The sequence below is a fragment of the Scomber japonicus genome, chromosome 16 (genome assembly GCF_027409825.1).
Source record: "Scomber japonicus isolate fScoJap1 chromosome 16, fScoJap1.pri, whole genome shotgun sequence".
Lineage (NCBI taxonomy): Eukaryota > Metazoa > Chordata > Actinopteri > Scombriformes > Scombridae > Scomber > Scomber japonicus.
The window spans coordinates 11,497,182-11,515,996 of NC_070593.1; the positions used below are offsets into that span (position 1 = coordinate 11,497,182).

Genomic DNA, 18,815 nt, shown 5'->3' on the forward strand with positions numbered 1-18,815 from the left:
TGATGAGACGTCTGAGAGATCAAGTCAGTTAGTCAAGTGGGCCAAGAGCGGTTAACCCAGTGGGTGACAGAGTGTTATTCATAAATATTCACAACCAAGAGAGACACATAATGATTTCATCCTCTAATTCTTCCTCAGCTGAAAATATATAATTTGGTTTGAGTCTTTGAACCTGATATGTGCTCTGTCTATCCTCCTAATCATTCACAAAAATCAATGTCTACCCTTCAACCTTAACCTTGATTTTCATTAGGTCTAAAAGCTGTCATTCTCTGTTTGCTCGTGTATTGACTTCAAGCACAAACCAGTCCATACAAAAGACTGTCAATATATTCAAGTGCTCTGATATTCATGATGAGAGTGATAGTTTTTTTTTTATTATTTACTCTGGCCACTATTTGTCAAATATCCCTGAACTTTGCTGTGGATATGTTGGTAAGCTGCCTGTAACTTACATTGGGCTTCATGCAAGCACAGTTTTATATTTTTACCCTAAAACCCTCTTTTTCCTAAAAACCAACAACTTATTCACTTTATTTACTTTCACTGGCATTTTTGATTGATTTTATTTGCTGCTAATGTTGAAGTGAAAGTAAAGGTTTATAATGGAACACTATTTTTTTAAATTTGAGTCTATGGGTCTCATGTTCACAAACCACTGAAATATACTGAAATACAATTGTTTCTGTGATATGCAACATGCTTTTTATTGAAGGAAGTGATTACATATGACTTCTTCATTGGTAGTTTTTTTTTTAATTGAAAACTTTCCTTTTCTTTAAATTTTTCCCAATTCTCACAATTTTACTGCAAAAAGAGCACATAAAACATCAAAAATTGTGGCACAAGCATTTGGTGCATTTATCATGAAAATTAGTATCTTTCTCAATGCATGATGCGATCTGCTGCTTACAGCCCTGGATAAGCTTATAAATAATAGATGGATGGGCTTACCCGTCATTCAATGGACAGGTGTGAGGTCATAAGAAGTGAATCAGAGCTAAACCAGATGACAACCAGCATACTGAACCATTAAAATAACCCAGCTCCCAGGTGAAAACTCACCTGATGAGGACACACTGACTGTCGTGGCGTTTCCAGATGCAGCGATAGCATTCATTGGCTATGGCATAGATGTGCGGTGGGAGCTCCCCAAGGTGGTGCTTAGAGTACAGGTCCACCCGCTCTGGGTCATACATGCCTGAGATCTGTTTGTAGGGGTTGACAGCTGCCAGGATGCTGCCGATATTAGTCTGAAAACAGGCAAGAAGATTCAAATTCAGTCTTTTCAATTTTTCAGTTTGTGGGGTTTGTTGTTTTCTTTTCATTTTTCCATTTCTCTTTAGCTCAAATACTGGCATAAATGCACTGACACACATATGCAAGCTTACATGAACCACTGTATCCCTACAAGCATGAATTCATACACAGCATATATGTCAAATATCAAAGCAGCCTTGTGTTGATAATCTGGATTGGAGGATAAGATAGCACAGCAGGGTGGGAACATGACAGTGTGAGTGATGAGCGTCAAATCACCAGATTTTTATTAGAAAGCTGAGGTCAAGTTAGTGATATGATGGAGGAGAGAGGCTAGATTTCCCTTTTTTCCCTTATTTGTGCTGTAGCAGTCACCTTGTTATTCATGCTTCTGAACTAAAAACGGAAAAAGCTTCAGGTCAGTATGATATTACCTTCTCTGTGCATTTTGTATCCTGCATGTGCATAAAACTGTGCAGGAGGACACATATAGGCTACACATCAGTGCATGAACACACACACACACACAAACACACACACAGTGACACAGAAAGCTGACCCACAGGGTACATTTTTATGATCAGCTTAAGGGAAATCTGTGTATGGACAATATTTCATCATCTAGATTAGGTCACACCCAGGAAGTCTGTTATTTGTCTGTGTTGTTTTGGTAATCTTTCAGGTTTCCAGATGTGCAGAATGTCTGACTTTCGACTCACCGTTAACATGATCAAACCCGACAGCAATTCATATCATTTGTGATCATGATTCTGGGAAGTGCATCAGATTTATACACAGTATGTGCACGCATGGCTCGGCCAATGAAAAAGACTCCTGTACTGTATGTGTGTGTTACTGCTTTTAGTCATACAGGCGGGGATCCCCTGGTTCACGAAGATGAACCCTACTGAATTTGGTGATCCCTGACTTTTCCTCTACTGCCACTATATAGTTCACACTTGTGGTTTTGAGTAAAATATCTCAATAACTATTGGAAAGACTACCAGTAAACCTGGTATAGACATTCATGTTCTCCTCAGGGTGAGATGTAATCACATTAATGACAATAAGCTAAGATTGTGAACACTGTAAACATTATACCTGCTATACCCTACATTTCAGTCATATCTAGAAAACTACAAGTCAGTGCATCAAACAATAATGAATGTGTTAAGAAATTACACTTGTCTATACAAAACTCCTCAACCAAGTTAATTTGGGTTGGTAAACCACTGAAGTAATCATACTTCATTAACATTTTGACTCTAAAGTTTAATACTTTAAGTATCCATGATGAGATGAAGACCTTTTTTCAGTTTTAGATGTTCAAAAACATGAATTACTTTAATTAGTTTGTTGTTTTAAAAGTTGGTTTGATTTACTGTAATACTCTGATTTTATAAGACTCTGGCCTTTCTCTCTCTCTTTCTCTTCTCTCCACCTTTTCCATTTAGAGTAGATGGTTCTGATAGGATGATTTGTGTTTCCTACTAAAAGCTTCATGCATGTCAAGATTACGGGAAAAGGAGAGGGGGGTGCATCAAGACATAAACATTATGCACACTCAGGCTTCACCACATACAGACACACTCCCACACATATAAACACATGTCTATCGACTGCACTTACATAGATGCTATCCTTCTGGTAGCGCTGGTACAGGTTGTGCATGATGGCGGCCTCGTGCAGTTCGGCCAGTGACGACATGTCCTCCACCCCATTGATGCTGGACTGGTGCATGGCGTACACCCGCTCCCTGGTAACCTCGGCCTGCTGCAAGTACAGCACCTGGAAGATGAGAAGACACACAAAATCTCCATTACTTACTTCACAATGAAGTCTTATTCACTTTTTTGTGTGCCCATTACAACCGCAAATCTACTTTTCCCACGACTTCCAATATCACTGAGCAGACACCTAAGCTTGTTGCAGTCATACTTGTTAATCTCTTTAAACTCTCTCATTAAATGTGGAACGTAATGGAATGTGAACTGAAAATGAATAAGTCTGATTAAAAAGTTCAAACTCAAGTGCCTTCGTAGTTGAGTGGCTACAGCACATTCCAAAAAACAGCAACATCCCCAGTTCAAATCCGTCAAGGGACATTTGTTGCATGTCAAACTCATTTCCCTCTTCACTTGTTTTCTATCAGCCTCTCTGCCACCAATTGTCCAATAAAGGCTAAAAAGCCCAAAATATAGTATTAAAAAAGTTAGAAACTGGTAAAACCGTGGCATAGTCACCCAATGGTTCTTTGCAGAAGAAAAGTCGGAGGCAGAAACAGTCTTAACTTTCAGGTCAAATTACTGACACAACACCTAACTGACACTTTTTATCACAGCCTGCAATGAACAGTGTAATTATCCCAGTTTACGTGGTGTCCCAGTGCAATGTGTATCGATACAGAGTTGTACAAGTGAACATTTGCTGCAAGTCATTCCTCACTGGCTCTCCCTGTTTCCTGATGGCAACTATGCCACCTATTGTCAAATAAAGGCAAAAAAGTACCTATATTACAATTTACATTATTATACCAAGATTTCTCCAATCAAACTTCATTTTGGTAAACACATCAACAGCAAAATGGTCACAGAATTGCAAATACTGGCTGCTGTTCAAAAGCATTTAGGTGATTTAGAATACATTTTTCCCTTTAATATATCATACATACTGAAACTGTTTTGTTGTGTTGTGTTGCATTGTGTTGCTTAGCCCCAGTTTGTGAATCTCATGCAGTAGTGTACTGTGAATTCAGTTTACAGGAGTAAGCATCAGAGAGGCTCAGTCTCACAGCCAGCCTCCACCCTGTGTATGATGTTTACTTCTGTGACTTGAATGTATGTCAATAAATGAGAAGCACAAATATGGCTCTACATTATGTTGTAACCTGCATTGCATTGCATTGTTGGATCCCACTGGTGTTACTTCACATTGTATGTTCGGAAGGACAAAATCAATTTCATCACAATACCGCCAATAGATTACTGTTAAACCTGATATATAAGATGTAATAAATGTGTCATGTTCAGAGTAAGCAGGAGATGCATGTAAATGTGATCACACCAGATGAAAAAAGGTGCCAACATTGCAAGGTCTTGCCATTTTTAGCATGAAAATACTAATTGTGATGCAACATGACGAAAATCCACATGATGAGAATATAGAGCATTTTGGTGCCCCATCCACAACCCTTAATCTCATCTATATCATCCATCGCCATGGCAACTGCAGAGTATGGGGACAAGTTGGGTGGGGAACCCGGGTGTAGGAGGGGAAGAGGAAGAAGAAGAAGGAGGAAAAAAAAGAGAGAAAGAATAGAGTGTGGACAGAAGCAGAGAAGAGGAGAGAGTGTCGATGCTGTGATCTGCCAAGAACTGACAGGTGGACCCAGCACGGTGTGTATTCAGGTCAGGTACACACATGCTGGTACATGATCCCTTTGTTTTTGCATACAATACGCACTGGAAGGATTCAGCACAAAGGTTATTCATTCATTCCAGTGAAATCAACTAGTCTAAGAATAGAAACCACGGCCTTTAAAAATACTGGGCTGCTAATATGTCAGCTCAGTCTCACAGCCGGCCTCCACCCTGTGCATGTTTGTATGTGTGTGTGTTGCTGTAACAGATGTGTTGGAGGTCTGTTGAGAGTGGCAGAGGGGTGCGCTGTAGGCGTTCAGACATCCTGTTCTTAAATAAATCTATTTCACTCCAGTAACGCTGTCTTCTGCTGCACAGTTGTTGTTGTTGCGTGCAGACAGCTCTTTCAGGACGAACAAACACACAGTTGTATCATCGTTTGCCAACTGTCTGCAAGTAAACTGTTGTTTGTGGCCTGCAAATGGAAACCTGTGTGCTATATGCTGTAGTTTGTACATTCTTCTTTGGCTGTTTCATCTCTTGTATTTGCACTGGTGGAAATTTACTAAGTACATTGACTCAAGTTTTTCTACTTTTCTACACTCTTTTGGTACATGCATTGCACTTGAGTATTTACATTTTGTGCTACTTTATACTCCCACTACAATATACAATGGACAATAGAACAAGCTTTTAAAATACAATGCATTGTTAAATATGGAACCAGTGGTTGCCAGGGTAACATTTCGTATTCACATGTCTATGAGTTGTTAACAGCTCCACCAAATAGCGACTTTTCCCTCTAAACTTCTCACATGGTTTCATGTCAATAAAACTCAAAGCTTCAATATTAATGATGTAATCATGTCATATCAGTCTTTAACTGCAACACTTTAAATACAATTTTAGTGCTAATGTTTTTACTTAAGTAGAATTTTTCACACAGGACTTTTACTTGTAATTAATGTTTTTACTTTTCTGTATTGGTACTTTTACTTCAGTAAAGGATCTGAATACTTCGTTCACCCTTGTGCACTTGTTAATGGGTGCATGTCTCAAGCACTCTGTGTTGGTAACTGCTGATGAGAGTGTGACCAATTAATTCACTAACCTTTCCCCCAATCACTCAGCTGTGATGAAATGACCCAATTAGCCCTCATCCTCCATTAGAGAAAATAATTTTTGAAGGGCTATAACTAAGAGCTCACCACCTTCACTATGACCCCGTCTACTTGACTCTTTCTCCTTCGCCTTTAAACCTGTGGTACTCAGTCAAGACACTGACATGTTGTTGTCCCAGCACAGTTATGACTATATACATGAAAATATTACAACCAGTTTCCTGTTTGTTGGCAACAATAGCAAAGAATATATTATAGGTAAACTTACTTTACTTATATGTTTTCTTAATTTAAGTTTAATTCAATATATTATTTATAATAATATAATTTCCAGCAATTTCCTGTTTACTTTTGTATTTTCTGTCCTCTCATCAGTCTTTATCATTCTATACTAACAAATGTTAAAAATCCATGCTAAATATATTTGTTAATGTTATCTATTGATGTAAACAGAAACATAAATATTAAATCTAATTATATCAAATTAGATTTATTCTATATTGTGTGTTCTGTATTGGCAAAAAAAATCCATTATTGTTTGGGCTCCAATGATTATAATTAACCTTCCTTCACTTGCAGCTATAATCAATACTTTATGTCAACATATTAATATTACAATTTGCCTCAACTCTGTCCAATGTTTTAGCATCTTTCAGCTAAGTGTTTTGGTTTTACTCCCCAAAACTTTATCAGAATCTCACAGCCCTCAGCATCATTTCTAGGTGGTGTAGGCAGGTGAAAAAAAACTCTTAAAACCCGCTGTACACTACCTGCACAGCACCAAACAGCAAACGCAAAGTTAGAAACTAGTGCCAGATATTTCCATCAAGAGACCAGGAGTGAATACTTACCATACATGCTTAGAAATACAACTCCAAAAGAATGCTAATTTAACTTTCTATCTGCTGGTGTAAATAAACAACTGCTTACTGATACAGTGTGTCAGTGTTGTGTTTACAGCTTGTTTTCTGGCTAAAAAATCTGTTCACACCTTTTATTTGCTTAATAAATTCACCTTTCATGTTGCTTTCACACTTTAACGCTGAGTGGAGGTCACGGCCAACTATTAGGTGCGTGTATGTGTATAAACATTTGTATGGTGATGTATTTTTCAGTGTCTGTTGTGCACGAGAGACACGCATGTCCAACTGATTAGATGCATTAACATGCCTGTGAGTAATGGCTTGAACAGCTGAACACATACATACTGACTGTATTGCTGCTGGACTGTAACATACACTTTAAAAGACAGAAACTCTCTCTATATCCAGGTCAATTAGATTTAGATTAAGCTTTTCTCTCTTTCTCCCTTTTTTCACTTCCTTCTTCCATTAAATCTCTCTCCAAGTCACTCTCATGTCTGTTTTTTTTCTCTTTCTGAATTTTAAAACCCCTCATGTCTCAAACATCACTTGTCGGTCTCTCTCATCTTTCTTTCCCTTTGTATGTCACTCCTCTTTTATCCCTTCCCCCTCACTGTCATTTGCCTCTCTCCTCTCTCTGTTCTCTCGATCTCATCCTCCCTCACATCATCTAACTCTCCATTAATTTTACCCCTCTTGCTCCAGCCTGCCAGGCATTGCATACCCCACATTTCAACCTTGTTTTTTTCCCTACTTTCTTCTACTCTTCTACTCTTTATTTGCTGTTGCCTCCATACTGTATCCCTGTGGGGGTTTTGTTTCTCCTGAAAGTCCCTCTGATCTATCTCCCTGTCTATCTAATGTACACAGATCCCAGTGTGCTCACTCACACAGACACACTTAATGTCTAAATGGCTCTATCTGAGACCCCTGTCTGCAATTGAAAGTTTGAGGAGAGCCAATCAGGAACTCAAGCTTGACTTTGCAATCCAAGGTAAATATATATATATAATGATAACTGTGCTCACATCAAACCTCTTTCAAAACAGCAGAAGACATTATACAACTGTTCCCACAGGCTGAAAAGCACTCTGTATTACCAGTAAACAATTTGTGAAATGCCTTACTATAATGCTTTACTAATAAAAAGGTCTATCTACAGTGATGGACTCTCAGAAAAAGCCCTGGATATTTTAACTGTAAGATTAAAGACTGGGCTTGACTACAATTCTGGATTTTACAATCACTTCTAAAGCCACAGTACAATATACAAAAGCCTTAAACAGAATAAAAAACAAAGATGTGAGATCAGGACAACCCATATGCAAATGATCTAGGAAGAAAAGATGCTACAAATGGGGAAAGTGTGTCAGTGAAAGTAAAATGTAGTTGAAGTGGAAATACAAAAGAAAAAAAAGGTTTTGGCAAACGTCCTCTCCTTCCATTGCCCTCTGGTGGGTTTTAACACACAATCTGTGCATTAACACACACAAACTGTAGTGTTTATGCAGCACACACACAAAAGTTTGACTACCCAGAGATTCTAAACTGGGATACTTCATATTCAATAATTCATTATTGGAGAGAGGAACAGAAGAAATATACATGGAATTAGTGAGTGAAAAACAGAGAGAGGAGAAGACAGAATGAGAGTAATTTAGAGGCAGAGCATGGTTAACCAACTCTGATTTGTCTTTAGCTATACATCCCTCACTAAAACTTGAGGAGTGTTGGAGACACTTTAAGGATAAAACTGGCATCATTCTTTATGTTTCTTATGGTTAACAAATCCCATGACAAGACCAAAACCAATAATGTATCATAACATATCTGGATACTTTCTCTCTCTCTATTTGTTCCTACTGAAAATCTTTAAATGCTAAGGCTAAGCAACCTGCTAAATAACCTGGGCACTGTAGTTTTTAACAAATATAACTCAAACAGAAATAAATAGAGCATTTGCTGGGGGACTATTTTCAGCAGCGGATTAATGCACATTTTCTGTATTAGTTTATATCAATAGCAGCAAACTGGTGCATGTGATCAAACTAATGAACAGCAATGGAGGCTTTTGGCACAGAAAAATTAGTCATGCTTTGGCTACACAGGGAATACTTGTTACTAAAATGTGGCCTTTTCATGGGATTTGTTGGCAATATTTATTGACTTTAATACAGGCCTTTCTCTTACTTTTTATCACTTTCTGTTACCTCTCTGTTCCACTAAAACTGCTGCACTCCACACCTGATATGCTCATGTCCAAAACCGTTTAACACACACACATACAGTGCATTCAGTGGTCTTCCTGTAAAGCCCTCTGATGTCTGAATCTGCTTTGCATGATTCAGGAGGAGAGCCAGAGGAGACAAGCCTCCTCATCTGACTTCACATACTAGCTGCAGCCAGAATGAGGAGGAGGCGAGAGAGATAAAGATGGAGAGAGAGAGAGAGAGAGAGAGAGAGAGAGAGAGAGAGAGAGAGAGAGAGAGAGAGAGAGAGAGAGAGAGAGAGAGAGAGAGCGCTCTGGGCACAGTGACCTAAATAGTCTGTAAACCTATATTCGCCAGTAGAAGATACAGTATCACACAGCAGCACCTACATCTCATACAGTTGATCAGGTCTGGCAGTCCATCATCTGTCAGATTAGGATTGGGGAACACTGAGGTGATATTTTGTGGACTCTAACTCAGGCAGCTATAGACCACCAGGGTCAACAAGTCACTTTATCTTAAAACCAAAGTGCTCTTCTGCATAGGTGACTTTCCATAGGCTTCGAGAATATAATATGTATTTAAGATATATAAAAACAGATTCCCACATCTTTTCTGGATAATTTAAATGGCAATAATGGGAGTGCCTTGGTTGCTGAATAGTTAGAGCACATGCCACATAATTGCAGCGTGAGTTTGATTCCAGCTTGGGACCCTTATGTCATGCCATTCCCTCTTCCCTTGTTTCCTGTCTGCTTCCCTTCTATATAGCTGTCCAACAAAGGCTAAAAATAATGTAATTTTATTTAATAATTACATTTTTAGGAACTAATTATTTTCATTATAGATTAATTTGTTGATTATTTTCTCAATTGATCACTTGTTTGCGCTTTAAAATGTAAAATGTAAATCATTGTTTCCAAAAGTCAAAGTTGTCACCCTTAAATATCTTGTTTTGTCCAACCACAACCAAGTTTACTATCATAGAGGACTAAAAACACCAGAAAATGTTTATATTTGGTGTTGGAATAGGAACATTTGGATATTTTCTTTTAAAAATTACTCAAAACTAATCAATGATACTTCTTTTTTTTCTTTTTTAAGGTTTTGTTTGCAGTCCGGGACTGAGGAGACTTTCTGTATACCACTGCCATGGTCAAGTTTTCACGTACTAGGTCTCTTTAAATCTGTTTGATTTTGTGTTGCATTCTGTATCTCTTTATTTGTACGACAAATACATGATGGCAAAAAAAGTAGATTTTTTTTTTGTCAATCAATTTGTCTATTAATCGACTAATCTTTGCAGCTTTAATCTATTTAAATATGCCAACATTTTAATACCAAACCTGGCATCAGTGAAAAGAGCTTTGAGGTCCTCTTTTACCACAGAGCACTGGTGAGGTTTCAACTGAGAAAAAGAGGTTTACAACAAGCTTTAACGGCATTTATACCTTCTCTTCTCTGCCCCACAGTGCCACAGTGGATAACACATTTCATATATCATCATCCTTTAAAATTTGGCAACCCACACTCATCCCACCCCAAGGGGGAAAGCTGCCTCACTTCTTCACAGATAAGGGACGTTGCAGAGAGACAGGGAAGGTGAGATACAGACAGAAAAAAGCAAGAGACACACAAATGTATGTGTTTTTGCAAATTTGTGTTTATGTGTTACATTAATCTCATTATAGGATGCTTAGCGAGTGACAAATGAAACTGAGAGGAGGAATGTGGGTCAGGAAATCACACAGCAGTGTCAGTACGAAATCAGACAAAAGTAATTTTTGCACATTTCATTAGTCGCATTTGAGAGAGTGTGTGCGCCTATGTACTTGCAGTCATTTTGTGTGCACAAAGAGTAAGGCATCCCTGCAGCATGTGCTGTCCTCGCCTGAGCTCTCACTACAGCTTTCACGCTAGCTATTGAAATCCAGGTCACATAACACAGTGTCCATAACTCATTGTAACCTGTGTGTGTGTATACCTACATGTCTGCTAATGTGTGTGTGTCTCTGTGTGTGTGTGTGTGTGTGTGTGTGTGTGTGTGTGTGTGTGTGTGTGTGTGTGTGTGTGTAGACATACAGGTGGTGTAATATCTTCAATACTATCTATTTGTTCTATTTGTTATATCTATCTATATGCCAGTTCTTTGCTGACCCAGTTTCACCGCAGGTTCATTAAAGTTTCATCTAATCTTATCTAATCTAATCATATTCTATACGCTGTAAAGCTCTACTCAATTGATACTTCAAAGGAAAAGGTAAAACCTTGGATAATGCTCTAATATCTAAGGTTTTATCAATCCAAGGAGATTGGCTTAACTTTCATTTTACCAATCAAACCCTCTCAAACCCTCACTTATGTTCATGAGAGTTGGGGGTTGTCACTGATCAATGATGAATGATGAATGATATCCTGGGCATGTCCCCTTGAGTGCAGACTACAACGAAGATCCAATGGTGGGCCAATCCTATCTAGCCTGGGAAGAAATTGGGATATGTGTTGGGCTACATTTGCTTACTATGATTTCACTGCAACCCAGACCACTTTAAGTGGTTTTAAATGGACAGATGGATCACAGACAGAGGAGTCACTTATTGATATAACAAGGCCTCCCATCCATCAAATAAGCCACACACACCAGACCTCTCTGTAATGATGATGGTAAATGCTGACAAAGGCTTTCCACTTTGTATGCTAGGATAAGTACTAACATGAGTTTAGGGAGACTAAAGATTTAATTTCATTATTAATGACTTTTACTTGTTTTCTTGATTAATCTATTAGTCATATATTAGGTTTTGTTTTGTTTTTTTTCAAAGGGTGAAAAATGATGATCACTGTTTCTCAAAGCCCAAGGTCTTACTAGTCCCAACTAACAGTCCACTACTCAACCATTTACTTTCATATAAGACTAAAGTAGCTAGAAAATATTCTTATTTAAAGCGATGGTTCGGCGTAATTTCAACCTCCAGGCATTATTAGCGGGGTAATTTGCGAGATACACTGGTGGTCCCGTTAGCGCCTGTACTAAGCCATTCGACTGATGGCTCTAACTCCACTATTTTGTGACCAAATGAAAAAAAAGGGCTGAGGCGCTGATTACACAGACCTCATGGTGCATATGACGCTAGGTCGAAATTACGCCGAACCATCGCTTTAAGAAGCTGGAACCCGAGCATTTTGGCATTAAAATGGGTCCAAGAGGACACAGTAGTACAAATAAAACATACACAATTACACTGCCACCAAACATCTTAATTTAAATGAATGATTTTGTACCTGCATTATGAATATTTATATTTAAATGACAACTGAAAAAGCTGAGTAAAAACGACTATGAATGATGTAAAAGGTTGCATACACGCCTGGTAGTTGTGAGCTGTGCTGATGTGACATTAAGGCTTGTAAGTTTGCAGCCGCAGCATTTGTAACCCAGAATTGGTAATGTGGTGAACTGGGTCAGGGTCTGTACTGTAGTTTACAGAACCAGAGCGAGCGGAGTAGCAGGGACGAGAGTATGAAGGAGAGAAAAGGGTAGAGGAAAAGTAAAACTTCACAAAAATAGCCAAATGCTGTTAAATTTTGCATGTCTTTGCATGTACATGTCTACCCGTCATGTTGGCATCAATATTTCCGTCACTTTTTAAACTGTTTTATTCTTTCGGCTATTAAAAATGCTCCTGGGATTCACTGAACTCTCCCTGCTCAGTGGAATCAAAAATGTATTTATGACCAAGATCAGGGGGGCAACAGGAAGCGATGGGAGCAGGGGACTGTTTGCGTGGGTCAGATGGTGTTCTAACAGGGAAAAGCCCCCCATCCCACTGATTTTCTATCAAATATTCACCACCTCCTGCAGAGCTAACATTTAAACACCAACAGCTAGTAGAGAGGGAAGGGAAGAGAGAGAGGCAGGGAGAGCTGGATGGGGGGTTGGGAAGGTTAGGGACTTTCATAATCCAAAGCAAAGAGAATGCCTGCTCCTATAACCAATCCACTATTTTGGGAAATGCCTGCCTGTCACTGTTGGGTCCTCGAACAGAAATACTGATGCAGCTTTTTCAAAAGACTATGCTTTTAGAGTAGCATGAGGCCACTTCATGTCTTAAAGGCCATGAAACACAAACTCATTGTACATCTGCGAGTCTGTGAGAGTGAATGTGAAAGAGAGTGTACATGTGGATGTTCTTTAGGGATATAAAGGGAGGATTGAGACTCTTGAATTAGGGCCAAAGAACCAAGTCTATTATTAGCTCCATCTAAACGCTGCCAACTGGAGCGCATGTGTGTGTGTGTGTGTGTGTGTGTGTGTGTGTGTGTGTGTGTGTGTGTGTGTGTGTGTGTATATGTGTGTGGAAAACACATCAGGCATCAAAAAAACATTAAATCCAAAGAGCAACGTGTGCGTGTCCTTCCTCTGATACAGATTAGATGAGCATGCACACACACACACACACACATACACACACTCATAATGAGATTTAAACATTCAATTCCATTATTTTGGCAGGGGGGTTGGTGTTAAAGGGTTAGCGTTGGGGCAGCCACCCGGATTTGCCATTTAGAACGACTACAGGCAACTCTGTCCTGGCATCTGACATCCTGAAACAAGCATGTGCTCCCATAATGCTCTACATCTATTCCAGCTCTCCTCTGGAGGCTGAATGTGTGTCAGAGATGCTTTTTGCATATGTATGAGGAGGAAGAAGAGAAGGAGGAGGAAGGAACTGGGGCAGGAAAGTGGAGCATCATGAGCAGAAGTTTCTATTGATTTTCACAGGAGAGGATGAACCTGCACAGCTGCCTCACCTTCACGCTGACCTTTACCCCCAAATTAATGCAAAGACAACACATTACATGGCACTGCTGCAGATTTTACTCAGCAGAATGTAAATGCTGGCGCTATTTATCTCAACTACTTTGGTTTAAACTAATGAAATGTTTGTTTGGCTGTTGAGAGTTTTCTGTAGGGTTTTAGATAGTTCGTTAAATAAACAGCCCACTTCACATAAAAAATGTATTATTTTCTGAGGGCTTTTGAAGTTTGGCTCATCATCTCTCATAAACAGAAACTTTTCTTTCACTGGTAAACCTTTTTTATTCAGATAATCACCTTTTGAGTTGAAGAAAAACTGTATTATTAAGACATTACCATGGAGCTTTATCCTTATACAATACTTTAACACTACACTACAGGTTAACCACAGTCATACAGATCCATCACAAATAAATTGTAATAACTACCAAAACTTATACATATCAGAACCATTTCCTCATTTATAAGACAATATGTTGTATTAATCAAAATATAAACACAGTGTTGTCCTAAACCGGAGCTAAACTGAAGCTCAGTGCTCAATATACTCAATAAATGAACTCTTGGCCAAGTTTCTGACCAAAAAACAATTTAATCCTGACTACATTACTTGAATTTCACCGTAACTTGACCCTCACCACCTATGTGTGACACATTGCTATGTCACCTCACCTGTCCTCATTTAGCCGCCTACTACACATCTCAGACAGCAAAGTTGTTGTGATACATTGGAGCTCTGGATAAAAGAATAAAATGGCTTGCTCAAACCATGAAAACTGAGCATTTATGGATGTGTGGACTGAGAAATGTATTCATGAGGAACACAAGACCTACTGTATACCGTATGTGTCTGATTTGCAATGAACTGATAACACCAATACAATACACAACTGTCCCAAAAACACAGAAGTCTGCTATAACACCTTTTTACATCTATGATTACGGACAACACATGTGTCACCTCTATCATTAATACAGAAATTCATGTACACACAGTAGCTCTGGCATTTTTGTACTGAAAGATTATCTAATGAATCTTTACTAACTTAGACTGACAAATAACAAATTATATCCCAGCCCAAACACAGCACTCTGTAATCTCCTTTATTTCCTTGGTTCAGTCCAGTTGTACTTGTGTCATGTATATAAAACATCTATAAATAAACTTGTAAAAGATTGCTGTGAACAGTCTGATATATTATAGCACACTGAAGGGTCATCTTGGCCTCCTTGGCAGAAGTTGATAACAAACTACATAATAACGTGATCAAACATGACAGATATAAGTTTGTGTGTCTGTGTGTGTGTGTGTGTGTGTGTGTGTGTGTGTGTGTGTGTGTGTGTGTGTGTGTGTGTGTGTGTGTGTGTGTGTGTGTGTGTGTGTGTGTGTGTGTGTGTGTGTGTGTACAGTCCTTACCACTCCATAGTCAGTTGTGAGGACAAGCGTTCCATCTCCGCAGGAGTTGACGGTGGCGGGAACCAGCTGCTCCTTCTCCCTGACCCAAACACGGGCCCCCTGGATCACACAAACACACAGAAAGACTGAGGTTAAGCAGTGAAACCTGTATGGAAAATTACTGTCTGATCACATCAAGTAATTCATCTTCTGGTGAAGAGAGTGGAGCAAGCAAGCACAACTTGGATGTCACAACAGAGTTTAAAATACATTATGTGTGTTTGATAAACTGATACTTTTATCACTATATATGTATACCATAAGATTGCAAGCTAATCAATTAAACTTTTTAGTGAATAAAACTCTTTCTTGCACCTGTAATATACAACAGGCAACTAATGAGGTGGAGGCAAAAAACACTATGATGTGAAATAAAGTGTAGTTTCTACATTGGTACATATCAGAATACAAAACACAAATAGTGCTCTTTGTAAGCAAAGAAAGCCAGGTTTGTTTCCGCAACAACACGTAACCACATTTATTCCAGTCTGTCTGAGTGATGAGTATGCAGGGGTGAACAGACAGATGTTACAGATGTGTTTAATGAGAGAAAAAGACTGGAACATCTGGACTTTCTACCAACGTGAAGCAACAGTGCTTGAAATCGTGTGTTTGTTTGTGTGTGTGTGTGTGTGTGTGTGTGTGTGTGTGTGTGTGTGTGTGTGTGTGTGTGTGTGTGTGTGTGTGTGTGTGTGTGTGTGTGTGTGTGCACGTGGGTGTGCGTATGCGTGCATATGTGTATGGTTGACTCAGGGTCAGAGGAAGTGTGCTCTTCCCAGACCTTTCCACACAGACAAAGACCTCTTTCACACAGTCACTGACTTTTGACCTCAAACCTTTAAGAGGGGGCACAGCAGTACAGTGGTGGAAGACAGAAAAGGAAACAAGAGAGGAAGAAGAGGGAGAGGAGGAGGAGGAGGCAGTCAATATGGCCACTGAAAAATTTAAAAAAGAAATAAAAGAAATGAGAACAATCCAAAACTATTCATCAAAGCACATATAAATCATACAGACACATCAGCAGCCAGATAACAGAGACATTTCAATCTAAGTGATGGAAGACAAAATCCACAGGCATCATTTTAACCAAAAATAAATGTAAAAGTTTACCGGAAGATTTCAGTCAAATAAACATTCCCAGTTTTAAGCCTCTAAATTGTTTTCTCTATTTTATACAATTTCAAATTGAATATTTTGGGGGTTTAAATGTTGTTCTGACAAAATAAGTCATCATGGGCTTTAGGAAAGTGACTTCATTATTTGTCACTACCTTCGGGCATTTTACAGTGAATCAATTGATTAAAAATACTGAAAATATTTTTTTAAGTCCAAATACAAATACAATGACAAATATGTTGATTTTATTGTATCTGAGAAGTGCATATGCTGGCGACTCATTCAGAAAATACTTATAATGTATGAATGATCTTGTTTCCTGACATAATAAGTGTAAAGGTTGAGATGATGAGGGGTTTGAGGCCTGAAAAAGACACCAGATGTGTGCATCTGAATTAACAAAGGGGGGGGTAGAACTGAATTGTTTTAGCAACAGATGGTCTCACACCCCTAAGCATTCCCTGACAACCTATTTTTGCTTCCTCTCTCTTCTCTCTCGCTCTCTCTTTTTAGTTTTTTTCTTGCACTCAATCTGACACACATACACATGATGGGGAAGGAAAAACCAGTCGTGCCCCAGGCTATGAAGTTAACCAGGCAGAAATCTTTCACACACACATACAGTACACTATATTTATACACAGTTGGGTAGCTCAAGGTGAGGCTTAGGGGGCTAGAGTGTCTCAGTGCTTTTGCAGAACACAAACTCTAGTCAAACCTTTTCACCAGTAGCACAGGCAGAAATGAATCATTATTGTACTTTGATTCTTGGAGGATTTATCATTGACTATACTCCTTAAATTATAGCCTTACTTTGACTCCAATGTCCTTTAACATGCCTTAACTGTGACCTGAGAAAATGATCTTCCCTCACAAATAGATATCTTCACTCCAATGTTCTTTAAAGTCAGGTGTTTTAAAGCCTCTTCAATCAGTGTCTTTATCCTTTATTAACAATGGCTCAAATTATTATGTGTAATGTGAAAACCAAGAGAGAATCATTCAAATCAGCTTTCTCAGTTTCTTGTTTTGTTGTAAAGGTCTAAAAACCCACAGTAAGCAAACTGCCTGCTGTAACCAGATTGCCAAATTTTAGGAAGTAGCTTGTGTAGGCTACATAGTGCAGCATTAAGCAGATATGGCTCTTAGAAGTTGGTGTACAACAAAATTGAGCTAAAAGTATATGAGCATCTGTTTGATTACAAGTTTACCATATCAGCTGGACATCAAGTGGACATAAAGTTAATGAACTCACTCAATGCCAATAACACAGCAGTAACCTCTACAAGTCACTGGTCATACTAGACCAAGCAAGAGTGTATTAAATGAAACAAGGCAGCAATGTAACAATAATGATGTCTTTCATGATGGCCACCATGTCAATAATAGTGCCATAAGTCAGCAGACTGGGAAAACTACAAGTTTGACCCCGACCAATCATTGTTCACAACTGTCAGGGAGGAGGGTCAAAAAATTGTCAATCATGCCAACAGGAGTGCTACATGTGATTTGTGCGAACAGATTTGTAAATTGTGCCCACGGATTACATGCTGTCATCTGTTCTGCAGCAATTTGACCTGCCTTGCATGGCCTGCAGTGACCACATCCACCCACTAAATTCAGTTTCATCTAGATTTAACAGCAGATTGCTGCTTGACTGCTTATCTCAATGTTGGTAGAGCTGTGAAGCTATGAAACTTTAAAAAAAAATCACAAAAAATCACTAAATCTATTGAACTGATTTCACTATAATTAAATCTGCCATGAAATCTAGCTAAAATTGAACTTACTGGGTGGATGTAGTCACTGTGAGCCTAAATTGTGAATTGGAGGACATCATTTATAAATCTGTTCACACAGATTTACATGTCATGGGTTTTTTATATACAATATGACCCCAGGCAGTTGACGGGTCCACAAATGATTGTGGACCCATCCTTGTGTGTCACAAAGAGGACAGTATGGGCTGGCCTTTAGAGACAATTTGGGATAAGATAGGCTATGTGTTAACATGTTAAGAAAATTACATAAAGCTCCCAAGTTTGCTGTATTTAAACAAAAGGTGTTTTGATTTTAGGTAGTTTAACTTAAACTGAAGTGCTCTCCTGCGCACATAGTGTATGCAAACACTGACACAAAGAGTCTCAGACAGCGTGGTGAGCTCATCTCCACCTCCTCCACAGAATGATTCAGGCAGTAACATCTACAGTCTCAAAAACAGAAAGAAAAACATAATCCATAAAAGGGTCACTGATGACTGCTGGCAGGTTTTCATATAAAAGCATTTGTATTGAGTTTTTTTGTGTTTTTATTTGACTCGTGATCCTTGAAATTTTAACATTTTACTTTTTCTTGTTATAAGCTTCATCTGAAAATGCCTCAGTTAGGACATAAAAGTCCAAGACATGCAATTCACTGCATGTTACTAATGCTAATTCACTCTGCAGGAACAGGCCATACATGTAGAATCACTCTGACAACTGAAAAATTCAAGAGCCTCTGTCGCTACATCTCTCTCTCTCTCCCTCTCTCTCTTTCTCTCTGTTGTTCTCTCCTCAGCAACTCTCTATATATAGCCACCTCATCGCTCCTCTAGATCTTCTCTCTCCTT

General features: G+C 38.8%; 1 protein-coding gene across 1 annotated transcript in view; it reads right to left on the reverse strand.

Moving 5' to 3' along the window:
- Window positions 1–18,815, reverse strand: part of myo10l1 (myosin X, like 1) — a 51,956-nt gene that overhangs the window by 17,978 nt on the left and 15,163 nt on the right. Inside the window, exons 3-5 of the mRNA XM_053335125.1 lie at window positions 15,050–15,148; window positions 2,890–3,048; window positions 1,066–1,253 (exon numbers count right to left, since the gene is read on the reverse strand). Coding sequence (XP_053191100.1) covers window positions 1,066–1,253; window positions 2,890–3,048; window positions 15,050–15,148 — 446 coding nt within the window. The remainder of the gene's footprint in view (window positions 1–1,065; window positions 1,254–2,889; window positions 3,049–15,049; window positions 15,149–18,815) is intronic.